We start from the raw sequence: 25583 nt of genomic DNA, 5'->3' as shown, positions 1-25583 counted from the left end.
TCAAAATTGACGATGGCAAAGGATGAGTTCAGAGATTACCACCTTCTTATATAGGCCCCGCGATTCCCGCCTTCCTCTTTCATTGCGAAATTAGTAGACCATTACAATCAATGTTGTTGCTGAAGAAGTCTGTTGTGAGCCTGAGAACGATGCAGCCGGCGCGCCATCTCCCAAGCATGCATCCTCCGGTATCTGCATTTCCGTTTCCATGCTCGCCCAAGTAGGTTATTCTCTGCCCTTACCGGTGACAATCCGTAGGCCGTGCTATCAAAGCTGACGCTCCATCAGCAACCAACACCCACAACCCCGGGTTGGTCTCGACCATGATCTTGCTGGAGTTGGTGCTTGGGCCGAAGGTGAAGTTTGTGTTGGGGAAGAATCCATGTCATACTACCCGCCGCATCAGCAAACCATCACCACGAACCCCTTATTTCTTCGCAGAGTACTCGCTGTCAACCCAATACAGACAGGCGAGCACTTTTCGAGGCACAGGGACCTTCATGCACACGTGCAGGCAGAGGCTTTACGCGCCAAGCTGGACATGATGGACCACTTCTTCAACGAAATCGAGCCATGTGGAGAATGAGGCCTTCTGGTTTAACAAGGCCAGTTTCCGTTGAAGGAGCGGTAATGTTGGCAGACATCGCGTCACGGTTAAGTCAGGTATATGTGGATCACCTTTAGGGGAACACGTTCGTTGGCAATTAATCAAAGAGGATGGTTGGGCGGTTGTTTGACTTACAAACTATGTGAAAAAAGAATACTCGTGTATGTCGTTCCACTGCTGAAGGGAATGAAGCCTAGTAGAATATCAAATTCAGACTGTGACGGACCAAAGCCGGGTTCCCACCGCCAAACCCGTGTTCTCAAACTCAAGTTAAAACGTATGATGGGCCTTAGAGTTGTGGCATCTCCAAAGCGTAGATGTCCACCTTTTCCGCCTCCCCGTCTACCTGCGCTGTCCCATAGCCCACAAGGTTGTACCCGAGATGGTCATAGAGATTCTTCCCCATGGGGCTCGCCATGACGGTCAAAATCCAACCGCCCCGCCTCGCTGCTTCCTCCACGCCCCAGTTGCACAGCTGAGTCCCGGCGCCCCGGCGCCGGAAATCGGGATGCGTGATGAGCATCCACAAATGAAGCTGCTCTTCGCCGTAGCGCGCAAAGAACTTGTCAAAGTTCTCTGTCATTGCCTCCCCGTAGGCCACCATATGCTCGCGGTTGGCGTCACGCCGCTCGTTGATGCCGCGATCTAGGAACACCCGTTATGTCAGGCTCTGTTAAAAGTGTATATCACGAGGCGATAATACCTCCACCCTTTGCCTTGGTCGTAACAGAAATATCCCAGACACCAATGGCTATCGGTTCGTCGACAAGGTCATATTCGGTGGCAGTAATGACAAACGAGGCGAACTTTTCTGGTTGGTCCATGTACTCTGCATACTCCAGCCTCGTCCACTTCTCAAAGTCGTGGGGGTACTGGTCGCGATTGGGGAATTTGTAATTGCAGCCGGGATCATCCGGAAAGCCGTCCTTCACCACCTTGAAGATGGCGTCTAAATCGGCCTTGGTGGCTTGACGCCTGACCAGGGGTCGTTTTGGCCCAACCGGCCCACCACCCATGGCTTGCGGTTGTCTGTGGTGTGGGGGCGAATGGGGGGCTTCGGGAAGCGAGGCTGGGGATTGAGAAGTAATGGGTCGTATTGGGCACCATTTGTTGCTGGATTATCCCTCAAGCTTGGTGCCGAGACCAAGGCTGACTGGCTTTTCGGTTGGCGAGAGGCTCGTCGTGGTTTCCCCTTGGAACCTTTGGAGCAGTGGTCGGTGGCCTGATGCCTTATTTGTGGCTTCACTTTCGTTGCCAAAGACTGCCTTCTCATTGAGGGTGCGGGGTTTGTGGGTTTGTGTCACAACATCTCCCCCAATGCCGATTCCCCTTTCGGGCAGTCGGCTTACCGGGCCAGCCGATTCCCCCTTTAGGGAGTCGGCCCTCAGCCACAATCCAGGCACCTCCCAGCTGCAACTGCCAGTGGCCAGGCGTAAAGCCCTTTTTCATGAACGGGGCAAATGCGGGGCTTCTGGGCTCATGAAACAGACAGGACGGAAGGTGTGAGGTTGTCGCCAGGGCCAGCTGACCTCAGCGCCCTCAGGGAATAGAAACCGAATATCATCGCTTCGTCACCTCCCCCGCAACCAGGTACCTTACCTTTGCATCACGTCAAATCTAGGCCCTCAAAGCCGATCAACGTTGTGTGTTTAGCTGGGATATTGATCACACACCATCCCAGACAACGCAAAGAATCACCCTTTACCATTGGATACTTGCTACCGATTCCCTTTATCAGTTGAGTTTGCTAATGGTCACCCCTTCAATTGTTCACGAGGATCATGTTTGCTCGAATGCCTCCATCCGTTAACGCCGCTCGTGATGGACAAGAGGAGTACGGTGACGCGTGGCCCCTGTGGCCCAGCCCGGGCTTGGTCGATACAAGCAGCTCCGAGTGGGGACCATTTCCCGATGCCACCGACCATCTCGACGACTTCACTCTGTCTCTTCATAGTCACGCGCTCATCGCCGCTGATGGCACTTCACCCTCCAACACGGTTGACGGTCAGAAGCTGACGCAAGGCGTCGTGTGCGATGACCAATTCTCAAATGCCCTCGAGCCGACTGCAAGCTCTCTCCTTTTTCCGAGTCAAGCACTTACCAATCTCGATGGCAACGTTGGCCACGCAGCAACGTTGCTTGCCACAGGTCTTTCCAACCGGCAGTTCCTTGATCAACCGCTTCAGTACATTCCCGACACGGCCGTCGCAAACGAACTTCAGCTTGACCAGGTCACCGAAGTTCAACCGCCGGTATTGGACACATACCACGTTCAAGTTCCCTCGAAGGAATTGACTCTTGCTTCCCTCATGACTCCCGACATTCTAAACACAGACCCTCTGAGTACTGGGTTCGCAATAAGTTCTTCTGGCGGCCATTCCAGGGGCAACCCGTCGCCCGGCGCCATTTCGTCTCGTACTATTTCTACAGCGACCCTTTCTGCTACCTCCAGCCCACCTGACATCATTGATACCCAGCATGAGAGCCTCGTCGCACCTAAGACGACGCTCCGGGTTGTCCAATATGGGCAACCTAACACAATTCGGGGGACGATGTCCTCACGCCCGCCGATCCCAACACCGCCAACACCGGCAAACCCTTCGAACCGAGTTACCAAGCAGAAGAGAAACCGTGCAGTGGGAATGCGGGTAAATGTTATGAGATCGGTGGTAGTACGTTGGCGCGCCCTCTGATTGTAACTTTAAAAGCCAGTCTAGTTAACATCAGGCTTAGGGGCCAAAGACGATCACCAAGCGGGATCAAACCGGCAGACTTGGCGGTGATTTCATGACCTGGGGCCTCGACCAACATCTGCGATCTCAGGGGCCTGATGCCGGACGAAGTACGAGCCTCACAAATCGAGCTCACAGCGCTTGCAAAAGATGTAACAAAATGAAGCAGGCTGTAAGTTGACCTTACGCTGCTGTCCATAACTAGCTTGAGTATTTGTTGACACTGGCCAGTGCATTGCCTCCGAAGACGATTACTCTCCCTGCAATCGCTGCAAGGCATTTTGGTTGAGGAACTTCTTTGATCGGCGGAACACGAAAGGAGGCCTTCAGTATCAACCCTGCTTCAGGATCGAGATAGTTGACCTCAAGCTCCACCGGCTAGGTGGGTGATATATTATTTCCATCTCCGCCTGCCCCTGCTGACACCACCCCCAGGCCCGACAAAGTACGACACGCTGCGCACCTGGGTTAGAAACAAACAGCAACGCCTGCAGGAGTTCTCTGGCGACACCACCCAAAACCTGTTCCTGACCCAAGGATTTGGGGAAGGGTTTAGTAATGCTTTGTGGTTGAAAGTTGCGCGCTTCAACCCCGTTGGTCCGGAAGACAGGACTTCCTACTTCTGGACTGACAACCAGGGGCGACTTCGCAGCCATGAAATGCCCCCATACTTTATCAGCGACCTCGAGCATGCGAGAACGAGCGTTGGGTTATTTCTTCGTGACGCCCGTAACATCTACATCGACGGGCTACTGCAGGGCAGCGACCCATTGATCCGCCGGACCTTCGATATCGCCCGCGCGCTTTCTGCTATGGTGAGAGCCGTCCCATTTCTGAAGAGACGAAAAGATCAGCCTGGGAGCTAACGGTCTGGCCAATTGCAGAGCCCCCTCATTTCGGATGCGCTGGACGTGTGGGTTTCCGGACGCTTCATTGAAGACCACTGGAAGGTGTTTTGTGGTGGACCTCAGATCGGAGCTACGGAGACCGACGAGCCTGGGCATCCGTATCACGGCTTCATCCCCGTTACACCAATGATGGACACCCAGCTTGATGACCTTGTGATCCGCGAGCTCATCAAACCCCGACTCACCAGCTTTTTAGCCAAGCTGAAGAAAAAGCTTGCCGAGAAGAAACGCGAAAACTGGTTGGAGTTGTTCCTAGCCATGTTTGTCATGATGTCCAATATTGGGTGGGTCGTCAAGGATATGATCGCTATGACTACATGGAAGGGCCTGAAGGTGAGTGGCGAAAGAAATCTAGCCTTGCATCCACAGTGTCAAGGCACACTCAGCTAACAAGTAAAGTACAGCCCGGCAATCGGGGCGGTGTGCTCACACAAGGCTACATGCATGCCTGCAAAACGATGCTTGCCCACTTCCACTTTGCATGCGCCGGCTCGGTGCCCCTGACCATGGACTTTGATAAGATGGTCGGCAGTGACAAGGCGTACCACGGTATGACACAGGACCAGCTTGAGTACGTCAGGTTCTTGAGGAGTGAGATTGTTCGGCAAGGTACGTTTAACCCAACCCCACCGATTGAACACACCATTTGCCGTGACCATGGTCTAACAAGACACCTCTAGGAACGAAACTAGCACGGTGGAAAGACCTGTCCATGTATAAGGATGACGCGTATTGGGTCTACCAACTTTTGTGCCAGGACTGGAACGGCGAGTACAAGCACCCCGGGGAGATTGACGATTTTACCGAAGACGATTTTCTCTCCTCATCGTCCACGTAGCACTCTGGTTTGCATTGTATGTAGCGGTTCCGCATATGGGCTAGTGGGATTTTGTTCAAAAGATGGTGGGAGTTCAGAAGGTGCTTGGACAATAATGGGCTGGAAAGGCGGGACCAGAAGCAGTTGTTTTGCGCCAAAGCACGCGGCAGTTGTGATTTCTCGAATTTCGATGCTGAACCTTGGCGGGCTTAGCTTCTTTCACTACTACATGTTGTCGTGCCGAGCATCTTGAAGGCTAAGAATGCCAGATTCATCACGTTCAACCGGCCCCAGGCTTGAGAGTCCAATGATTTTGGGGAGAGAACGAATGGTTTAACGGATGTACATCGCTGGGCCCGTCATGTCTCACAAAGGCTTTTTATTTGTGACCAGGGGACCCCCACACCAACCGCGTCGAGCGGCTCACTTGGTGGTGGCGCAGCCAATCTCTTCCACCCACAACGCGACCTCCTGGGCCAGCTCGCAGCCTAATTGCCATTTACCAAACATCTTCTTCTAATATCCTCATCACCACGCGCTACGATGTCGTTAAATCGGCAGGTTGATGTCCTGGTACCAATAGAGGATAGCACAATTATCGACGACAACCATCATGTTGTTACCGACGCAGAACAGGAGCCCTTGCTTCCTCGGCAATCCACCGTGGTCACCCGAACGTCGAGCCAACTCTTGCTCTTGATGGGACCGGCACTGTTGGCTGGGTACGTAGCCTCCTTCAACCTTCGGTACCTATATACTAATAACGGGCATGTAGACTATTTGTAAAGGCTTTCGACATTGCCTTTCTCGCTACAAGTTACTCGCGTCTTGGTGTGTTCCGTCCTCTGGGTACTAGTACTCTCGATGATGGGCTCGGCACTAATTTCCACCTGCCCAGCCTCGGATCTGCAGCATTTCAAGGATGCATCATGGGTTATGCTGACCGCGTCGATATGCTCTGCAATCTTCGTTCCATTGGTGAGCGAGATCTTGTGGGAGAAACCCAGCACCGCTAATATGACATGTAGTATTCATATCTCCTTGGATCGTTTGGGATCAGACGAATGATGTTTGTTGCATATGGGGCATTTGCGCTAGGATTAACATTTTGGTGCCAACCCGCCCCCCCCTTCGAGTCAAATGATCGGGGAAAACAACTAATGCCCTAGCAAAGTGCTTCGAGCACATCCTTCTGGCAGTTCCTGGGCTCCAGATTCGTCGTTGGATTTGGATCATCCGGAATCACTCTGCTTTCCATGATCGTCATCAATGGTTTGTCCCTGCCTTGCTTTTGATCACATCCTTAGGCTTACAACACATTCTAGAAATCGTCGGAATGAAGCAACTTGCCATATGGGAAAGCTTCGTGACATGCGTTGAAATGGGGACAAGCATGGCTGCGGGCCCCTTGGGCGCATCAATGTACCGCTCTTTTGGTTGGCACTCGTAAGTCATCAAGACAAGCCGCATCTTGTGAAGACTGACATCAAGCAGCGTCTTTTGCCTCGAACTGAGTTTCGCCATCATTGCCTTGGTCGTCTTGCACTTCTCATTTGCAAAACTAAGCTCCCGACCGGAGCACTCGCATTCGCTATTGCTCAAAGAAGGGGATTCCAAGTTACCTCCCGTCGACCTTGGGGGCTGGGTACTCCTCACCCTGGCAGTTATCGTACCACTCATCGCCCTAACACTCGGCGATAACCTACTCGACTGGGTCCACCCGCTCGAACTTTCTCTCCTTATTTGCGGGCCCATTCTCATAGCGCTCTTTGTGCTTTTCGAAGCAAAGACCTCTACCGTTCCGATCATCAACATGACACCAATCTTCAAAGTCGATTACCTGGTAGTATTGTTCCAGGTGTTTGGAGTGATATCAATCCTCAACTCGGTATGTACCAGCCACTTAAACTGTGACCCAACGAGGTCTGCTTGGCTAACTGTATAAATAGGTTGTCTTTATCATCCCGCCATACATCCAAGCCCGCGCCTTTGACAAACCATCTTTTGAGGACTGGGCGCTGACTTGCGTGTTCCTTGGGTTTCCTCCGGGTGCCATCTTGGGTGGATATCTCATCAAGTCGGGCACCTTTCCCGTGAGGCGAATGATGTTGGCAAACGCCGTATTTCTGCTCTGGTTCTGTGTGCTCTTTGCTACTAGGGTGATAAGTACGTTACTAAACCGGGGATCGATCGATGGCTCCAGACGGTTAACGACTTCTACAGAACCCGAATCTGGACGGTATGCTCCTCTGCTGGCTGGCTTCGGCGTGTACACGGGCATGTGGCAAAGCTGCCTTCTGTACGCGACCCTCTCAAGCACGCAAAAACGCTGTATGTCTTGACATTGGGATTCGCCATCTACGGTAACTGACAGAACAACAGGGTGGCCGCAGACGCTGGCATTATACTACCTCATCGAAACGTTCGGCGCGGACCTAGGAATGGCATTGATGGCAACCATCACCCGGTCTGTCGCGAAGGCCGGTATCCGAGCAAGTCTTGGTAACTCGGCGGGCACGGAAAAGGTACGCAGCCACCAATTTTGACCGTCATCAATCTGAGCTGGTGATGTTGATGACGGTGGTTCTAGATTATTGAAGATGCAATGCGGGATCTGCAAACGGTAGGTTTGCTTAACCCCGAGACTCGCGTAGCGGTTCTGGCTGCATTTGAACACGCCATGCATTCATCATTCGGTGAGTTACCCAACCTTTCTGGCCACGAGGTCGAAATCCCTTCGCTGACACGACACAGTGTTGCCTTGTGCCATGGCAGGCATGGTCATCATCCTGGCCGCCGCAATGAATCTATGGCCAAGCAAAATAGAACCGGAGGAACTTGCATCTCCTAATCATCACGCCGAGGATCTGTGAAGATGGCGAAATCAAGTTACTAGAGGCCATTGAAGGGAAGACGAAATGTAAATTGCCTAAACTTGACTACAAGGAACAAAGTGAGATGGTCGTCGTAAGTCTGGTCATACTCTGTAGAAGCTCATACGAGAAAGTAGAGGAATAGACGAGGAAGTAGAGGAATAGACGAGGAAGTAGAGGAATAGACGAGGAAGTAGAGGAATAGACGGAAACGTTGGATACCTCCTCCACAACAACTGAATAGCCCCTTAGCCGTTCGACAGCGACCCAGAGCCAGCCCAAATCCTCCCGTCCGGAAGCCGTTCATCCTTGACAGTAAGCTGCCAAACTTCTTCCCTCGTACCGTCGTCTCGGTTCGACCCGTACAGCCTCTTCGAATACCAGTCCAAATGACCCGGTAGTTCCCACGCCATCTCCGGGTCCTGTAGCATTAGCTTGACCAGATGACGTTTCGACGGCAGCGGGTTGCCCTCAGGGTCCAGGTCGAAGGCGCTCCGCGCGTGCATGAGGCATAGGTTGTTAATGTAGGCGATATCGCCGGGCTGGCGTGGGAGCGGGAAGGCGTGCTTCCAGGCGAGCTCCTCGACGTACGCCATGGCCTCGAGCCGTTTGGCGGTTGGAGGTGGCAGTGTGGGGTTTCCCTTTTGGCTGCGGAACCCGGTAATGGGCAGGCGGGAGAATTGGAAAATGAGCTGATTGGAGGCAGTGTTGGTGATGAGGGGGGTGCCGTCGCTAAAGTAGTCTTGGGAGCTGGAAGAAGGGGTTGCGGGTTAGATGAGAGTCAACTGGATTGGAGATGGAAGAGGAAAGAGTACTCACTGGAAAAAGACCCAGTTCTTCCCTAATTCGGCAAGTAGGTCGGGGCGGGTGCCAGCGAGCTCGTTGTAAATTTGGGAAGAGCTGACGATCATGGTCTCGCCGCCCGTGTCGGACACATCGAGGGCGAAAAGAGCCAGAATATCACCCACGTCGGTGTGGAATGCCAGGCGCCCGTTGGTAAAGGCCGGTCGCAGGTTCTGCTCTTTGGAGCCGGGTCTCATGTCCTCGCTGAGTACGTGGCCTGGCGGGCAATCTTAGTCTAATATTTCATCAACAGCTTGGAAGAACCCACAAGTAACCATCTCGCGAGCCAGGTCCTGGAAGCCTCGCGTGGGGGCTACGTGCGAGGAGATGCCACCAAAGATCAAGATATTCTCCTCGTCTGTGTGAGCGGCCGGGTCCAGTCCACGAAGCACGGCAAACCCCCGCCCCTCGTAACAACCGTGAGTTAGGGTTCTTAATCTCGTTACAAGCTCCCCAGGAAGAGGAAAGGTTTCACGGCTCAGCGCGCCAGGTTCTAGGTTCAAACCTAGATAATGTGCGTAAGCGACTGCCCTGTGCCTATCACAGACGATATGAAGCGCTCACCCTGAAAGTGACGCAGGGCCTGCAGAATGTGGTCCTTGTCTTGGTTTGTCAAAACAACGATCCACTCGTCCTGCTTTGCGGCCATCTCTGAGCCAACCCAAACTCGCTCCCCATCATAACGAGAAGGAAAACCGGGGAGGGCATCGTCGGCATTTAGCGGATCGACTGGGGCCGAAGACTCGGTGTTACTGAAGAGTTTCAGGTCATAATACTCAGGGGCCTGGGGTTGTTCAGTGATAGTCGCCATGACTGAGGGCGTGACAATGGGCGGGATACCGGGTGGGTAGCGCTTGAGAAGAACGTTCGGAGGTGCCTATATAACCAGTTCCAAGACAACCAGGCCAAGAGACAGACCCCTCATTTTAACGAAGAATGAGGCTCTGCACCGAGCTGTAGCATTCTTTGACCCCGCTCCTGTATAACGCGAGCGTCGAGGAGGGTGGGGAGCAGCAGGACGGCAAGAAGCGATTGGACATCAGAACGAGCTTATCAGTTAGCCACATGAATCCGTTGTGTGTGGTGGTGTGTTCGTTATTTGCCGGGTTAGTTGTTCGTCTTCTAGTGGCCGAGTTCATTGTGGAGGTTGCAATCCATGCCGTGCCTTTCAACATCTTCGCGAGCTCAGCCAACTATCACGAAGGAACCAGGCCACGAGGCCTTGGGAAAAATTACAATTGCGGCCAGGATAGCCAAGCAGTAGTAGCTGAGCTGCAGGTGCTTGTAGACCGGTACTTATCAGGGCGAGAACGAGCCCCCCCCGCCACCCAAACAGTGCTCCTTGGCAATGTCGGCGGACTGGCCGAGCAACTTAGTCGGGATCCGGCGAAGACACATTGGGTACACATCAAGATAATCAGCGTGGTTGTTTCGAAATTTCCTGCTATTTGACGCCCCAAGGCAGTGTCTCCGAAATTGTGCCCCTGTATGGGCCTCCATACCTCATGTAAGAGCCTCATTCCTACCATGGTACACTCATCCAACCCATCCACAGCGCCCAAAGGAAATGGTGGTATGTACCCACCCAAAGCAAAACCTGAAACAATCCGCAAAACATGCCGAAGCGACAAACACCACACGGCTTATCCTAACCCGGTCCCAGCTCCCGATGACTACTGGTCACTCCTTGTAACCTTTGCGAAATCTTTTCCTTGTTTAATTAGAAGCAATTCTTCTTGACTGTGCTGATGCCAAGGAGTTCAGCGGATAGGTTAACCAAGATCTCGCCGCCAACCTTGAGCTTCTCAGCACGGGTAGTAGCGCCGAGGAGGAGCTTGACGGACTCCTTCGCACCGCCGAGGGCCTTGATGTACTTCTTGATCCGAAGCAGCTTGGCGGCAGGAACAGCAGTGGTGGCGAGGAGTTGGACGATTGAAGCAACGCACTTGGCAATCTTCCAGGCCGAGGCACGGGTGACAAGTTCCCCACGTTCGAGGAGGTTGAGGCTCTCGGCGTCTTCGGCGTTGAAGGCGGAGGCATCGGCATCGCGCTTAAGCTTGTCGTTGTCGCTGCGAAAACCATGCTCGACGAGCCATTGGTGCAGAGCCTCATCGCCCTTCTCGAGGATCTCGTCAGGGATCTCGTCAATCTCGGCAAGGAGACGGTCGAGTGCGAAGTCAAAGTCGCCCGCTGTGAAGTTGAAATTGTCGACGGCATCGTTGACGGGGGCGACACGGGCCTCCAGAGTTGCGGCGTTACGAACTTCGATTGTGTCGACCTCCCGTTTCTCAATGACATCGAGGCTGCCATCATCGACCCAGTCGTCGGTATCAATCTCCAAGCCGTGGCTATCCGTCTCGGCCACGGGAAAGGCGGCTGAGGTTGCCACAAAGACAGCGGCGACGGCGGTGATGAGCTGGAACTTCATTTTGAAAGATTTGAGAGAATCAGAGTACGTAGGCACTGTCCTCTTGCTTTGCGAGTGAAGGCTGGGTAGCGTATTGTACGGCTTGGGAGAGTTTGGTTCGGTTGAGAGTTAAGGAGTTGACGGTGGTGATGATGGCTATTCGAAGGTAGGGGATGAACAGGATGATGCAGCTTGCTTTATACATCTTCAAAGACCCTCTGTAGCTCGGACATGGCAAGCGGCTGAGGCCCATCTCAACGCGTTTGTGATCGTCCGTCAATCCACCTCTAGCCACCCCGTCTTACTACGTCGTGAAGCTCCCTGTTGATCACCAGGCTCGACTTCACCTTGCCCGGACGTAAATTTAGAACTAGATCGTTCATAAGTGGACTCATGATGACCCGGACAAACAACACTTGATTGAGCTTCGGTGTCTTTCTATCGTTGCACCCAGTGTCGATCCCTAGGGCAGGGGGGTAGGGCCTTGTTTCTCTGCATGTCATGGTCTCATGGTAGACATGTCTCACCCTCGCACCCCGCTTGCCACACGGCACTTCTTGATGTTGATTGAAGCTTAGATGGGCGGGGCCGAGGCGTGGATCCGGGGTATGACGACCATGTACTAATAATATTCTCCCCGTCAGTGACGATCCAAGCCTTGGAGGTGGCCCCTGAGTACCTATCCTGGTCTTGGCCAATGACACGAGGGCATGAAGGTGCGACATCCCCTGTTGACCCGTGCTAAGAGGTAAGCAGTTTAAAAGTTTAAAGCGGCATGGCTGTGGGATGTAACCTCAACGACAAGGAGAGAAGACAGTTGAAGATCGCTGTGGCGAAGGGCCCGGAATAGTAACAGCTGAACCGCCTCAACGAAAGATGGGGCCCAAAAGTAGGGATGGTTAAGGTATTACATATATTAAGTCTACTGAGCACTAACAATGGGTGCTCAGGAAAAGTTGTTTAGGCGAAAGGTAGTCGCCGTAATAGCTGCCTAGGTAGGTAAGCACAGCACGCACCATTTCTTACTTACCCGCCTTACCTCCCCCCATAATTCTCGTGCAGCCTTCGCTGCCCGCGCTCATCTCATACACACAATTAGGCGGCACGTCGACCTGTTCGCCTGGGCCGTATGTGCGTTTGCCCGGCGCAGTTTTTCATTTTTCGAATTTTTCGCATTCCCCGTATTTCCCACGAAGCTCACCGTCAGCGACCCTTTGACAATGAGTGACGTAGTCGCGATGGGATGTGAGTGGGGCGTATAATCTAGAAAGTAGGTACCTATATTAGGCTCCCGTCAGAGAAGGTGTGTTGCTGCAAATGAGACATACGTGCGTTAACGTCCTCGACGCAGACCAGGGTACATGGGAAACCCCAGGAGTGAACCTTCGCCTTTGCCTGGGCGGCCTGGTCTGGATCCATCTCGAGTCGCGCAACATGTGGGAGAGCGAGGTTTGGTGAGAGATGCGAAGGGTTTGGTGAGAGATGGAAAAAAGGTGGGGGCCGTTATTTGGCTGGTGGGGCAGGGTTCAAAAGTGTGCTGGTTATCTATGGTAGATGAATATTCGATTTCCGACTCGACTGTACAGTGGAGATGTCGAGCACATTCGCGGTCTCTTTGGCTGGGGCTCCTTGGCATGCTTCTTTCTCGGCAGTATAAGGCTAGGGTTAGGGATGAATGCTGTGGGGAGGTGGGGCTGAATCTTCCGTGTCCAGCGAATGTTCTGGACATGCCCGTCCACTGCTCGCGCAAGTCGGAAATGGAATATTCTCATCTCTCAGTGCGTATAACCGGAATTTCTGCTCCACATTCCACATAGAATGACCGGCAATACTCCAAATTCGCTACTGAGTTTTTGTGGCCGGTCGTTCGCTGCGATTCCAGCTCCTCCAGTTCGGCGGCCCCAAGGACGCTTGAAACTGCGGCCGAACTTCTCCAAAACCGAGCGGCCTTCTCGCGCAATTGTAAGTGCGCGCGCCCGCGCCTAACTGCTCCGCTTCTCCGCCGTGTACATGTTGCTGACCGAAACAGCGGTTTCGATTTCGGATCCGCGTCATTCACGCAACCGCTACGCCGGTCGACGGCGTCCACAAACACGTACTCCGTCTTCACGTGCAACCTTCGTTGGTGCAGCAGGTCATCCAAGTTCTGGTGCACGTCCTTCTCCCACGTGTAGCTCAAGTTTGGTTTCAGTCGTGCTTCCATGAGTGGGCCTTGCCTGGCCAATTGGTCCTCAAGAAGCAAAAGGACGGCTGGGACGAGGAATTTGAGACGGAGAAGGCGACGTATGCAAAACTCGTACCGTTGCAGGGCGTCGTCATCCCGAGGTGCTTTGGCCAACTCCGATACGAAGGCACGCGGGCTTTGTTATTGTCGGACATCGGCGGCGTATGTTTGGCGACCCCAGAGGGAGGCCTGCTGGATCTAGGCGACTTTTAGCATATGATGCGCCAAGCCCTGGACGCGTTTTTGCCGTTCGGGATCTTGCAAGACGACAGCAAACTCGACAACTATCACCTCGTCGGCGACAAGATCATGGTTCTTGATCTCGAGCGAGTAAGCTGTGGGCTGACTGACAAGCAATTCATTTCGTATCTTATCGAATCGGAAGTGAAGCGCCTTGCCCAGTGCTACGAGGAGCACCAACTCTCCTCGTGGATGGACGGTTTTGTAACTATAGGCAAATAACCCAAGAGACACTCCCCGTACTGTTCCGCTCGCCGCCTGGCTATGAGACCTTACTGCTGAGCGTGTTCGCCCCAGAACGCCGCAGTCTCCCACATCAAGTCGCCCGACTCACTACGGATCCACTTGACCGCCCCCGACGTACCATCTACTGACCGGACGTAGCCGCCTGGGTGCTCATCTTGGTCGACTCCATCACGACGCCATATGGGCACACCGTCGAAGAACCGGCGAGACCGCGGCGTGAGGCCCCCGACCGAAATCGGCAGCGCGCACATGCCCTGAAACCGCCTAAAGCCCTGGGCCATGAGCCGATAGAGCGCGTACCGCAGCGAGTAGAAGCTCCCTTCGCGAGGGAGGACCCAGCAGTCCACATTGCAGTCTTCATCCAACATCTTGGCGGGCGTGTCGGCTCTGAACTGGAGGAGAAGTAGTGTCTTGCCGTCGAAACAGTACACCTGTGGGGACTGATACTTGTCCGCATACCTGTGGCCTATGTTAGACCTTGGAGAGGGAACGTGGCCAGGGATGATGGACACGGAATTACCCTCGAAGCTCCCGAGATAGCATTTTTTGGCCTGCGACTTGCAAGACATTGCCCGTCTGCCACACGGCTGCTTGGATCAGGTTCTCTTCATCTCCCCGATGGCGATGACGGTCCTCTCATTTCCATACTTGATTGAATATGTTGCGTCCACCTCCTCAGGGATGTTCTCAACACGCGGCGGGTTGGTGTGGGAGGTCTGCGTAACCCGGCGATAGCGATCCCAGCCAGCCAGGACAACGTTGGACACCTCGGTGTGGAACCAAAGCTCGCAGTCGGCCTCGCATTCCAGTCGCCACATTCTCCTGTTGGGGGCCACGGTGGGCTCGTCCATGCGGAGCCTATCATCCTCGTAGCTTCCAAGGAAGGCCGAGTCGAAGTTCGCGTGTACCAAACCGTCGCCGCCATGGTAGCTGTGGACGACCAGGTTTCGGATGGGATGGTAGTTGCGGGCCCATTTTTGGTTGCTCTGTGTGACATAGTACGTATTGTGAACCATGTTTGTAGAGTGCTGCGTCAGCAAGTCATAGATGGTGGCCATGACGAGACGGGCTGAAAGGTGTCACCTCTTCTCTGGCGGCCCAAGGCCCATCCATTGGAGGTTCGTTACCTTTTCGTTTCCGGGTGTGGTTGGTCGTGAGGTAGGCGTTGGTTGCGGGGGCGCTGTTAGTGTTGTTAACTTGTTAATTATTATGACCTGCGCAGTTACAGCTATACCACCTACCATATAAATTAGTTAATAGATCTTATCTATCAGTTACGTTTTACCTAACCCCACTTATTCTCTGGCATTCCAAGCATATTTTAGTTATGGTCAGTGATAATATATCATCGCTGAGTGCCTCACAATGCCCTCGCTTCGAACATCGCATACCTACCCGCGTATCCGCCCTCTCGAGGCACACGGGCAAGGTCAGCAGCACGATCAAACCTTAGCGCAGGCTCCCATCAGACCGCAGTATCCTTTCTCCGCAGGCAGGAATCGAAGACAAAAGCGGTGGGTAAGTGGACAACGAAGAACAGGAGAAAAAGAGGCGGAACTAGGAACACCGAGAGGAAGAGGGCCCGGTGCGTAGAGTACAGGCCACGAGTTCTGCAGGAACATTCTTGGCCTTGGGTTCTTGATCTTTCCATACATCGCAAAGAGCTGTCTACCTCACGATACACGGCTATACATGGCTGTTAAGAAATGCCCCCGAGCTTTAAAATATCATCGAAAGGGTTGAAAGACAGTGAATAACATTTGTTATTCCACACCAGCCGTTGTGGGGGAGGAGGCGGGAAGGCGGCGAGGAGGTGGGAAGGCAGCGAGGAGGTGTGGTGGAGAACGTCGTCTGTTTGGCGGGAGCTGGTGGGCTAGTACATGTACATACCACCACACCAAAGACACCGCAAGGGTTGAAATATTTTGAGTAGAGGTAGCGGAAAAGTCTACACCGAAGACTTGCTAACCTTCTTCATCATACCACGTGAAATGAGTCCGAGAGCCCCAACACTCAAAACATGGCCAACATGTTCAGAAGAAGCCGGGGCTAAGGGGGTTGCCTCGCCAGAAGAAACGTTTGTGGTCGTGGCGCTTCCTCCGGGCTTCTCTGGGGTTTCGTGCTCCACGAGTCCCACAAGGGCATCCATATCTTCCATCTGGCGAATTTCTTCCGCCGTCGGTTTCGACAATGCATCCGACCTGAGAAATCCCTCGTTTCTTTCCGCCAGCTGCCTCGTAATTTTGGCGACAGCCATGGCGTCCAGCGTCGCGGTCCATGTTGGCACGCTGTATATGTACCAGAGTAGGGCCACTATGCCCACAACCTGGAATCCCAGAAGCACCGTGACCACAACCAAGCCCGCGGTTGATACGACGGGGGTGCGGATCTCAATCCCGTCAGCCCGCCATATCTGACGAGGGTCCCAGGTTCCTCTTGGGGACACAACGGCCGAACCCGCGGCCACATCCAGTGTGGCTTTATTGGCGAGGTACATGGCCGTGTTGAGGATGCCAGTTACCGTTCCGTTCGATTCGCGAATACCTGAGATGAGCGCCCCCACCCGGTCGTTGGCCCAACCATACCTAGAGGCAAATCTTCCACGCCGGGTAGAGGAGAAAGGGCCCGACCTTGTGTCCTGCGGGTCGCAGCGGCTCAGGTGGAGATCGGTGCGAGAGAAGGGGATGGGGCTCAGCTGACAGAGGGCCTGGGAGAGCGTGTCGTTGGGCTCGCGGATCGATTGTGCGAGCTCGAAGAAGGATCCTGCGCCGAACATGGCGTGTGTCGCGAGCATGAGCGGACCGTAAGCACCGATATATCCGTCTCTCGAGTTACCGTAATCGTGCACGAACTCCCCTCCCCTGTAGGTCGGGTTAAATAGACCTATACTGGGGTATCTGGAATGTGTCAATGTCAGGATTGTGTGAGGCAACCTGAGGAAAGGGTATGGTATTCTGCTCACACGGCCTTGCGCACGTCATCGCTAAATTCCGAGTTTCCTGTACCGGGGAGGAAGTTGAAGGAAGATAGCAGCGGGCCGAACTTGCCGCCGTTGAAGGAGTTTCCGAGTTCGAAGTACCCCATGCTAGTCTTTCCGATGCAACGCAGGGTGCCGTTTGCGTAAGACGTCCAACCCCTACTAGGCCAGGGGCTGGAAACGGTGATGTACAGGGTCTCGGTTAACTCCTGCCGGTCTTCGGTGTAATTCCAGGGGCCACTCCTACCCTCCGGGGCTTGTAGACAGATGTTGACGGTTAAGTTTGCATTGTCGTAGGAGGTGTAGAATACACGATCGTAGGTCCCAGGGCAGCGTGCGGGGACTTCTGAGGCCGGTATGTCGTTACACATTGCGCTGCTGTTCATCCGAAGCGCATGCTGTTTATACAGGCCCGTAGTCGTGTCCGGAGGCAACGAAGAGGCAAAATAACGACCGGCATCTGCCCTCTTCTCATGCTGGTCCGCATCAGGATCATACCACGCCGTGGCCATCCACTCCGTCGGGAAGGCGTCAATCAGGGCATTCCGCGTCTTCTCGACCACAAGGTCTCGCGGTATGTCTGCGACGGTGGAGACTTTTGGGTCCACACCTACTCGCTCGCCGACCCAACCGTTCAGTTGATACCGCTTATAGTATCGGGAAGATTCCGGGAAGAGTTTGGGTTCGGTGTAGACCAAGATGGCGCGGATCGGTGGGAGGACCACAGCTGTATATTGTGAGCGGCTTGGTTCCATGTCCAAGGAAGGGGTTTCAAGTAACTTACCGAGCGGGACGAGGGCAACGCCCAGAAGGAAGAGAAAAGACTTGGCGCCTAGGTTTCCCGCGAGACCATCACGAACAAAGTTCCTATCTGCCAAGGCCATGAGTTGCTTCACGTTCAGTGTCTTGCGGTGGTTCGTCCGCTGTGACAAAACGACGGCCGCCCGCGCAAGGAGCGCGTAGATGACAGGCAATGCAGCTACTGCTGCAATCAAGTTTAGGGCATCGATAAGAAAAGAGACTCGGTGGAGATTGCCGGCCGTTTCTCGCTCAATCGCCCCTGAGTTGTCCCAAGACTGGCGGACCGTCCGAGACGACAGGACGCACGTCAAGATCCATGGGACCACTAGCACAATAACGTAGGCAGTGGCGATCAGCGCCGGTTTTGCGCGGTACCGGAGCGCGGCCGGACGTGGTGGCTTCGGCATAGTTAGGTAGTGGTTGGTTACTGCGAGTGTTGAATTGCGAGAGAACCTGACAACTTGCTGAGGCAGCAATCATGCTGCTTTTGTGGTTTATTCCGCCCTCTAAGCTACGGCAGAACGGCACAACGGGACAACGGCAGGATGGATGGGCCTCACTCAGGCATCTGGAAATCCTTCAGGACGCCTTACCATCGCATCCTGAAAATGTCATTGGCGAAAAGTACGATTTCGACTCGCCAAGGGCGCTACCGAAATCAATGATGCGCCAAGGAGTTCCATTTTAACTGACATTGGGGGCGGAAAGCCCGCGATCGCCATAGCTCGTGACACGCTTATAATAGCGCTGTCTACCTATGTTACATTCTTCTTCTGCAAATCATCATCCTCTTCGGCAAGGGCTGTGTTGTACAGCCTCCCAAAAGCAGACCCAGGTACCTCCAGAAGACTGTACGGATTGTCAAACTCGACAAGCCTGCCTGCATCTAGAACAGCAACCTTGTCAAAGTCCATGATAGTCTCGATTCTGTGAGCCACGGCGATAATGGTGTGGTCGGCGAATTTCCGTCGGATAAGACGCTGCATCGTCTCTTCGGTTTTCGCATCGATGCTGTGGGCTGTGTTAGCGGACTGCGCAAATAGGAGACGATGACAGAGGAAAGGCAACAGGTCATACCTGCTGGTGGCCTCATCAAGAATCAGGATGGTGCTGGGGCGCAACATGGCTCGAGCGAGGCAAAACAGCTGTTTTTGCCCAACCGAGAGGTTCAAGTCGTCAACATCAGCGTCCAGGCCGCCATTCTTTTCAACGGCCTCCATCACCTGTACGCACTGAAGCGCTGCCACAATGTCCTCGTCCGATGCTTGGTTCATCGGATCCGCATTCAAACGAACGGAGCCCTTGAGAAGGAACGGATGCTGTGGGACTGCGACGATCTTGCTGCGAACCTCTTGTCTCGGGAGTGTGGCAATGTCCACCCCGTCCACGCGGATCGACCCGCCTTCCATATCCACGAGGCGGAATAGAGTCATTATGAGGGATGTTTTGCCGCTTCCGGTTCTCCCACAAATGCCAATCTTCTCCCCGGCCTTGATTGATAGGGATACCTGTTTCAGCACAAGGTCATCACGGCTACAGAAAGCAATAATATTAGCGTAGAGTTCGGGCTGTATCTCGTCCGTTGAGAACTCACGTATAAGCCGCCGACAGATTGTCAAATTCGATGGCACCAGCCGATGGCCAGCCTGGCGGAGGATCCTGGTTCTCCTCCGGTTGGTCCTCTGGCACCGCCGTCTCCGTGAAGCTCCTGATACGGGCCACCGAACCAATGTGCGTCTCGAGATTGGTCCAAAATGTCACCAGTAGCTTGATGTTCTGGCTGAACTGGATCACATTGAGCAGCGCGAGTCCGACCCCGCCGGCGGCCATGGTACCACGGAGGGCGACAACGAGCACCATCAGAAGCACGGCGATAGCTGCAACGACCAGATCCAAGACAAGCGTGAGCCAGCGCTGGACGGCAAAGAGCAAGTAGAAGGGCCTCTGCGAGCGATCGAGGAGCTCGTGGTTCCTGTCGTTGAGCTTGTCCTGCCATCCAAAAGCGCGGATTGTGGCGATGCCGCTGAGTGACTCCTCGAAGAGCGAGTAGAGTGGTGCCTTGGTCTCGATGTCCATAAACCGCAACTGCCGCGAGGTGCGAAGATATACCTTCTGGATAAGGTATAATGAGATCAACACGATGGGAAACGAGATGGCCGCGTAGACGGATCCGTAGCCGATGAGCGCCATCTGAGCAATACACAGAACAAATGCTGGCACAATGTTAACCTTACTGAACCTGTAATGGAGAAGAAACGGTGCTTACTGGCAAAGGTATTAAGGGCCGCTGTGGGTAGCTCCATGTCAATCAACTGCAGATCTTGACTGAAGCGGTTCAGGGTCACACCCGAGTCTGTCTTAACGAAGAACGACATGGGCGCGCTGAGGACTGTCTTGAGCAAGGCAAGGTGGAACTTCTCCCCAGACAAGGGCACCATAGTGATGATCATTTGCCTGCATTCTTGTTAGCGCGGTTCCGAATAGTGCGCAGGATCTCAACAGGAGTGATGCTCACCAGCAGCTGATGAACAAACAGACGATGGCGATGCCTCCAAGCCCAGCATAGATGCCGAGCCAGTACCCCAAGTTTCCGTTGGGGTCCGACTCATTGTACGCAGCCCACCATTGCACCCATATTGCTGTAAAGGCCTGTTAGTAACACGCACCAGTCCCTTAACGGTCTCTGGTTGGGAGCCTTTGTGTAAGTCCACTTACTTGGAAACGAGAGGCAAAAGACAAAACCAATAACGGCGAGCGCGAAGATCAGACTTGCCCACCAGCCAACCGACTTGATGTAGTACATGTAGATTTGTACATCGCCAGTCCGTCGGTTCATTCCCTCTTCAGCCGTGGCAGGGCATGCGGTATCCCCCGACGACAGCGAAGCGGTAGAGGCTGAGTCTTTGCGTTCGGTTATCGCAATATCATCTTGAACCTTAACAAGTTCAGCAGGGAGTATCTGATCGTCATTCTCGGGGGTGTAAGTCCAGTCAGGGCGAGGTAGGGAGAATGAGGAGACATAGCCGCCAGCGGCATTGAGGTCGGTAAATGTGCCTTGTGAGTTGATCTCCCCGTTTGGACTGATACAGACAATGTGGTCGGAGAATGGGAGCCGTTTGACTATCGTCCAAGTTAGAATGTTTCCAGGGATCACTTGACCGTTTAGTTGCTAAACATACCTGATGAGGAGACAATGACCACGGTGGTATTCATCTGACGGAGCAGTCCGTCGTGGCCAAGAAGGCTATGAAAGACATGATGCTCGGTTGTGTTGTCCAGCCCACCGAGCACATCATCCATGATGACAATCTTTCTTCTGGCATATACCGCCCGGGCAAGCGCCTTGGGGCAAGTTAGCATCTGTGGAAAGGTTCTGGAGTGCAATGAGGGAAAGGCTCACTATACGCTGGCTTTGCCCGCCACTTAGCGCGATGCCTCCGCTCCCGATGCGAGTAGAGTCGCCCAGGGGCAGCTCTCGAAAGTCTCTCTTCAGAGAGCACGCATGGATAACCCTTGTATACCAGTTGGAGTCGTACGCCTCGCAACCTATAATGGCCTCCTTGACAGTGCCATTCATATGCCAGGGGTCCTGGGAGCAATAGCCGATGCTCGTTGACCCAAGTCGCACGGAGCCTGCCAGCGTAGGAACCTCTCCAAGGAGCGATTGTAACAGAGTAGACTTGCCACAGCCCACTGGTCCGACGATCATGGTCAGCTTGTGCCAGGCGATGGAGAGATTGATGTTCTTCAGGAGGGGCTCTTTCTCAGAATCCCACCCGAAGCTGCCCCCTTGAACGGCGATGGCATCAGGAGACGAGTCGTCAATCTTGGGCTTTTCGGTCAGCTCATCGGGCTTGGGCATATCTGCGCGCTCCTCTGACTCGAGGAACTGCTGGATCCGGACGAAGCTGCCGACAGCCCCCAAATAAGCAGCGAGTGCCATGACGAGGGAGGCCAGGGGCTCCGAGAGCAGGGCAAATAGTGACAAGGCCGTGAAGACGCGCGCCGTATCTAGGGTTGCATCTCCGCTGTCGCGGGCACGCACCGAAAAGACGGCGAAGGTCAAGACGGGGGCAAACACCTGCGTTACGTAGGCTGTCATTCTTGGTCAGTTTATGTTCGTGTGGTATGTTGTCTTCGATGAAATGAACTTACCGAAAACCATGTTCCAGATGAGCAACTTTCGAAACTTCTTGGAAATCCGCAACTCGTCGACACGCAGCTGCTGCAATCCTGTAAGGAGGGTGTCCTTGAGGCCACACATCTTGACTCCTTTCATGGCCGAAAGCATGGCCGAAGTGGCCGAAATGCGCTTCTCAATGGCCTCGAGCCACATGGCCTGGCGGGACATGATGAAGTTCATCGCAAAGATGGATCCCAGCAGGGATACTGTGGCGCGTTAGTTCTGCGTTACCAAACATACCTTTTGTGAGAAAATGGTAAAGGGCTTACATATGGAAACCGCAACAGGCACAACGCACGCAACACCCAGCTGTCGCTCAAGCAGGTAGATGGCGACACCAACTTCAATGGCGTTGCCCCAGATCTCATGCATCGTCTGAAAGCCCTGAACGATGCGTTCGATATCGGCGCTCATCAAGGTCATGGACGTGGCAGGGTCGATTCCCTTGAGGCTCAGGGTGCCGGTCTTGCGGTAGATGACCGAGATAAGACCTGCACGGAGCATGGAGATGGTGCGATAGGTGCGATGCTGGTACTGCCCCATGCAGACCGCGATGCCCACGTAGACAAAAAAGTAGGCACCGATGAGGCCGTAGCCTCTCTGTGTCGTATCATCGTCGATTGGCTGCTGGGAAAGAGTGATGGCGTGGTTGATGAGAAACGGTTGGCAGAAGTAAAGCGCAGTGAGACACGCGCGTGGCGGGATGGTTTGCAACACGGTCCACTTCAGAATACCGTACGACACACCGAGGAGTGAGTAAGTGGACGTTTGGGTGACTGGGGTGTTCTGTCAGTGAGGAAACCGAAAGCGAAAAGGGGTCGGGGTGGAGATCGAAGGATTCAATAACAAAACAGGGGTAGATAAAAAGGAAAAGGATGCCAAGAGAAAAAAAAAAGAAAAAAAGAAATAGATAAAGCTAGGTACCCACCAGACTTCCAAGCGGCCTGAAATCGCGTGTAACAATACGAGGCCTGCAGGTGCTTATCGAGCACAAACAAATCATCGACCACGAGATCCCGGCTAAAGCCTTGCCAGAACAGCGGGTTGAGCCACCAAAAAAAGGACCGGCTATAGATGTTGCTGGTAGCTTCTGGCGGGTAAGCTTGAAATTCGGGACGCAGTGAGCGGCGTTTGTCCAGCGCCTCGAGTACGAGGATAACGGACTTGACCACGACCGTGGCCGTGGAGATGTACGCAATACTGTGGTTCACATGGTCTGCAGCGCGTAGCCACAGGGTCCTCGTGTGAGTGATGTCGAATAAGAGCGTGGCAAGCAGGTAGGTGCTGATGAGTGACGAGGGCTTGACGGCACGCGTGTGCTCAGCGTATGAGAGGAGACACAACCCAAGAGTGGAAACCAGGGTGAGGGCGGCGGCAAGTAGAGTGGCCCTCGTACGGGCGGCAAGCGGGAGCGCCCAGAGGATCAATGCAGCAAGCTGCAGTGTAGCGAGAACCACCCAGGCGGACTGCACAGGAAGCGGAGACGGTTTGTTAGAGAGGCTTCGATCCGGGGTTGCACAAGGGGCAAGCTGCATAGGGTCCAATCTTACAATTTTGATGGCTGGCGAGTGTTTTCCAGCCACTACTTTCTTCACGCGTGCCGATAGATACCAGGCACGTGGAGGAAGGGCTATCAGCAAGACTCCGGCAGTCACCAACGTCAAGATGGTTTCCTCGAATAGGAGTGTGAAGTCGAATCCGCCCCGACAGTGACCCGCGTGAGGGCCGAACGAGTCGTCGAGGCGCGTACACGCATCGAGAGACGAGTGGGCCATGGGTGCCAAATTTGGGGCATCAAACAAAATGCGCGTAACCAGGAGGCCCTACGACGCGGAAGAAAGGGGAGGATAACTGGCTGAGGGAATGATGACTTTGGTGATCGACGAGAGAATGTTTCGAAGGGGCGAAGAACCAGGTCCTGGGTTATGGGTTACAAGGGCTACATATTGATTTTCATCTGACATATGTTCAAAACCGCTTTTCCTTCTTGTCTTGCCGGGCCTGGACCCGCCGTTCATCCGGGGTTAGAAGGATGACAGGGAGGCGCACACCAACAGGGAGAGACAAAAAGTCAGCTCGGGGCTTGGTGAGGAATTAATCCCATGGCCCCGGACGATTTGGCCGATGTGCCAACGCATACAACCTGAAAGTCGAAGAAAATGCAAGCTGTGGTGGTCAAGGACGGCATTCTCGCCCCCACAATGGGACGTTACTACAGGGCAATGTCGACATGTTGCCTCCCCACCGGCCTGGCCGGAGGTGCCCGGGTAATCATTGATGGGGAGCCACTTACGTCCATAGACGGCTGACAGCTGGGTGAATACGACTGCGGCTTTCCGGCACCGTCCTCTCCACCAGCCCGCAGCCAGGGAAATGGAAATAGAAAATCCTGTTTTTCTTGGCTCCCTTCAGGTTTAATTCGGCTTTCTGTAACTTTTCAATGGTGGCTTGATGAATTCGGCCGACGTGTGCCGGAGTGGTCCTTGGCAGGGCAACCTGCAGAGCCGCCGTATGTCGGGGTGCCAAAGGGGAATAGATCGAGGGAGAGAGGAGGTGGAGGTGTGGGTGGCTGGGGGGAAGGGGGGGGGGGGGGGTTACAGAAGGAAATTTGCGACACAAGTCGGCATTATTGCTCAGCGTAACAGTATGCTGTCAGTGGCGTTATTGGTACAGTGCTCCAAATAATACCTCCGGTGGTACTGCGCCTTCAGCCGCCTCTGTGTGGGTAGCTTAGCATACCCGTTTAGGGCACCAAGACGTTGCTCCGCCTGTGCAATGCAACTGGATGTTTACACAAACAGGGCGTCGGCGAGCGGGAGTGACAGTTGTTATTTGATGACAGGGGCCAAGGATTTGACTTTCCCCCTGGACCATTGGCCGTCCATCTCCCGCCGCCCCCAGTTGATCGACAGTGCCGCTATGTCCCCACCGGCTCGATATCCGTTGCAGCTGGCTGAAGCGGCCCCTGCAAGGCAAACCTGCCACCCCTGCATGAAAAGACGGGGCCGGGCAACGGGACAACGTGTTGCTGTCATCTAGACTCCAAGTTTAATGCACGTGTTGGCCGACCTGCCTGATACTGCAAACTCACTGTCGATCCTCGCTTAAGATTTGGTGACCTGAACGCGATTTAACCACTAGCTGATGTTCTGGACCTCTTGGACCTCTTGGAAGTTTTCGATCCCGACGACCCGACCCATCGACGCCTGTAAGTCCCAAAAATAACTGGCCATCAGGTTCTGCAAGATGCTACCTCATATTACGACACCGGCCACCGGTCGTGATGGTTTAAGGAAATCTCTGACCTTACTGCCCCTTTTTCGGAAGCGAAGGGCAAAAACCAGGAAGAAACGAAGAAACAGAGTTGACCCGAGGGTAGGGAGCCGGGCTGATCCTGTAGCTGGCGGGATAGTTGGTCCCCGAGTCATCTATCCGGGTTCGCTTCTTCCGCCATGATTCCCATCCGTCGACAGGAACAGGGTTGATTTCTGAGTGATCTACATGTACCCTGCGTAGCCGAGTCCTTGTTTCCATTTTTCCCCCAGCATTGTTGTCTCACTCCATGCCGCCCTTGGTGAACCCAAGACGTTCCATCCCTGCCCATTAACGACTTTGTCCTCCACTGTATTGTCGATCTCGCGCGGCAGAGCCAACTGCAGAAACCTCTTCTCATCTCCCTTCTCGCCTCTGGCATCGCCTTCAACCTCGTCAGACAGGACCGGTAT

General features: G+C 54.0%; 9 protein-coding genes across 9 annotated transcripts; 3 read left to right on the top strand and 6 right to left on the bottom strand.

The window, feature by feature from the left end:
* Positions 1 to 679: 679 nt before the first annotated feature.
* Positions 680 to 1862, bottom strand: F5144DRAFT_580487 (acyl-CoA N-acyltransferase). The gene is made up of 2 exons (XM_066789376.1): positions 1311 to 1862; positions 680 to 1252 (listed from the first exon to the last, which is right to left on the bottom strand). The coding sequence occupies exons 1-2, from the start codon at positions 1621 to 1623 to the stop codon at positions 897 to 899; spliced, it is 669 nt and encodes a 222-aa protein (XP_066642303.1). The 5' UTR covers positions 1624 to 1862; the 3' UTR covers positions 680 to 896.
* A 1637-nt stretch (positions 1863 to 3499) lies between these two features.
* F5144DRAFT_655593 (uncharacterized protein) lies at positions 3500 to 5466 on the top strand (the record flags this gene model as incomplete). Its single annotated transcript, XM_066793131.1, has 6 exons — positions 3500 to 3511; positions 3571 to 3721; positions 3775 to 4154; positions 4224 to 4580; positions 4652 to 4856; positions 4928 to 5466. The coding sequence occupies 6 exons, from the start codon at positions 3500 to 3502 to the stop codon at positions 5083 to 5085; spliced, it is 1263 nt and encodes a 420-aa protein (XP_066642302.1). The 3' UTR covers positions 5086 to 5466.
* Positions 5467 to 5488: 22 nt separating this feature from the next.
* On the top strand, positions 5489 to 8175 carry F5144DRAFT_580478 (major facilitator superfamily domain-containing protein). Its single transcript, XM_066789375.1, has 13 exons — positions 5489 to 5786; positions 5840 to 5895; positions 5963 to 6042; positions 6093 to 6175; positions 6239 to 6336; positions 6390 to 6510; positions 6559 to 6952; positions 7014 to 7230; positions 7288 to 7395; positions 7447 to 7589; positions 7655 to 7760; positions 7819 to 8093; positions 8134 to 8175. The coding sequence occupies exons 1-12, from the start codon at positions 5608 to 5610 to the stop codon at positions 7935 to 7937; spliced, it is 1704 nt and encodes a 567-aa protein (XP_066642301.1). The 5' UTR covers positions 5489 to 5607; the 3' UTR covers positions 7938 to 8093; positions 8134 to 8175.
* On the bottom strand, positions 8122 to 9816 carry F5144DRAFT_580476 (uncharacterized protein). The gene is made up of 4 exons (XM_066789374.1): positions 9345 to 9816; positions 9049 to 9285; positions 8757 to 8997; positions 8122 to 8687 (listed from the first exon to the last, which is right to left on the bottom strand). Exons 1-4 carry the CDS (start codon positions 9589 to 9591, stop codon positions 8186 to 8188), a joined length of 1227 nt encoding a protein of 408 aa, XP_066642300.1. The 5' UTR covers positions 9592 to 9816; the 3' UTR covers positions 8122 to 8185.
* Positions 9817 to 10500: 684 nt separating this feature from the next.
* F5144DRAFT_550135 (uncharacterized protein) lies at positions 10501 to 11208 on the bottom strand (the record flags this gene model as incomplete). The annotated part of the gene is made up of 1 exon (XM_066787622.1): positions 10501 to 11208. The coding sequence occupies one exon, from the start codon at positions 11206 to 11208 to the stop codon at positions 10501 to 10503; it is 708 nt and encodes a 235-aa protein (XP_066642299.1).
* A 1797-nt stretch (positions 11209 to 13005) lies between these two features.
* Positions 13006 to 13624, top strand: F5144DRAFT_605015 (uncharacterized protein; the record flags this gene model as incomplete). The annotated part of the gene is made up of 2 exons (XM_066791399.1): positions 13006 to 13149; positions 13217 to 13624. 2 exons carry the CDS (start codon positions 13006 to 13008, stop codon positions 13622 to 13624), a joined length of 552 nt encoding a protein of 183 aa, XP_066642298.1.
* F5144DRAFT_655585 (uncharacterized protein) lies at positions 13509 to 14955 on the bottom strand (the record flags this gene model as incomplete). Its single annotated transcript, XM_066793130.1, has 3 exons — positions 13509 to 14356; positions 14418 to 14473; positions 14527 to 14955. 3 exons carry the CDS (start codon positions 14953 to 14955, stop codon positions 13924 to 13926), a joined length of 918 nt encoding a protein of 305 aa, XP_066642297.1. The 3' UTR covers positions 13509 to 13923.
* Positions 14956 to 15845: 890 nt separating this feature from the next.
* F5144DRAFT_492685 (uncharacterized protein) lies at positions 15846 to 18082 on the bottom strand (the record flags this gene model as incomplete). The annotated part of the gene is made up of 3 exons (XM_066785931.1): positions 15846 to 16794; positions 16860 to 17454; positions 17659 to 18082. 3 exons carry the CDS (start codon positions 18080 to 18082, stop codon positions 15846 to 15848), a joined length of 1968 nt encoding a protein of 655 aa, XP_066642296.1.
* Positions 18083 to 18256: 174 nt separating this feature from the next.
* Positions 18257 to 23890, bottom strand: F5144DRAFT_328452 (ABC transporter). Its single transcript, XM_066784117.1, has 12 exons — positions 23409 to 23890; positions 22787 to 23324; positions 22128 to 22634; positions 21831 to 22064; positions 21076 to 21770; positions 20855 to 21017; positions 20391 to 20795; positions 20191 to 20314; positions 19942 to 20129; positions 19270 to 19888; positions 18753 to 19208; positions 18257 to 18686 (listed from the first exon to the last, which is right to left on the bottom strand). The coding sequence occupies exons 1-12, from the start codon at positions 23631 to 23633 to the stop codon at positions 18431 to 18433; spliced, it is 4410 nt and encodes a 1469-aa protein (XP_066642295.1). The 5' UTR covers positions 23634 to 23890; the 3' UTR covers positions 18257 to 18430.
* Positions 23891 to 25583: the final 1693 nt, after the last annotated feature.

Source organism: Chaetomium tenue (assembly GCF_020726465.1).
Source record: "Chaetomium tenue strain MPI-SDFR-AT-0079 chromosome Unknown F5144scaffold_5, whole genome shotgun sequence".
Classification (NCBI taxonomy): domain Eukaryota; kingdom Fungi; phylum Ascomycota; class Sordariomycetes; order Sordariales; family Chaetomiaceae; genus Chaetomium; species Chaetomium tenue.
The sequence above is the reverse complement of the archived record's forward strand: the minus strand, read 5'-3'. Positions and strand labels throughout refer to the sequence as shown.

Bases quoted from the DNA above. Each gene is read 5' to 3' on its own strand.
- F5144DRAFT_580487 (XM_066789376.1), bottom strand. From the start codon at position 1,623: ATGGGTGGTGGGCCGGTTGGGCCAAAACGACCCCTGGTCAGGCGTCAA. The intron at 1,253-1,310 runs GTATTATCGCCT...GGGTGTTCCTAG, and splicing joins GACCAAGGCAAAGGGTGGAG to ATCGCGGCATCAACGAGCGG.
- F5144DRAFT_580478 (XM_066789375.1), top strand. From the start codon at position 5,608: ATGTCGTTAAATCGGCAGGTTGATGTCCTGGTACCAATAGAGGATAGC. The intron at 6,176-6,238 runs GTGCCAACCCGC...GCCCTAGCAAAG, and splicing joins GCGCTAGGATTAACATTTTG to TGCTTCGAGCACATCCTTCT. The intron at 6,953-7,013 runs GTATGTACCAGC...CTGTATAAATAG, and splicing joins TGATATCAATCCTCAACTCG to GTTGTCTTTATCATCCCGCC.
- F5144DRAFT_580476 (XM_066789374.1), bottom strand. From the start codon at position 9,591: ATGGCGACTATCACTGAACAACCCCAGGCCCCTGAGTATTATGACCTG. The intron at 8,998-9,048 runs GTGGGTTCTTCC...ATTGCCCGCCAG, and splicing joins GGCTCGCGAGATGGTTACTT to GCCACGTACTCAGCGAGGAC. The intron at 8,688-8,756 runs GTGAGTACTCTT...CCCTTCTTCCAG, and splicing joins AAGAACTGGGTCTTTTTCCA to CTCCCAAGACTACTTTAGCG.
- F5144DRAFT_328452 (XM_066784117.1), bottom strand. From the start codon at position 23,633: ATGGCCCACTCGTCTCTCGATGCGTGTACGCGCCTCGACGACTCGTTC. The intron at 22,065-22,127 runs GTAAGCCCTTTA...AACGCGCCACAG, and splicing joins GCCTGTTGCGGTTTCCATAT to TATCCCTGCTGGGATCCATC. The intron at 19,209-19,269 runs GTGAGTTCTCAA...TGCTTTCTGTAG, and splicing joins AATCTGTCGGCGGCTTATAC to CCGTGATGACCTTGTGCTGA.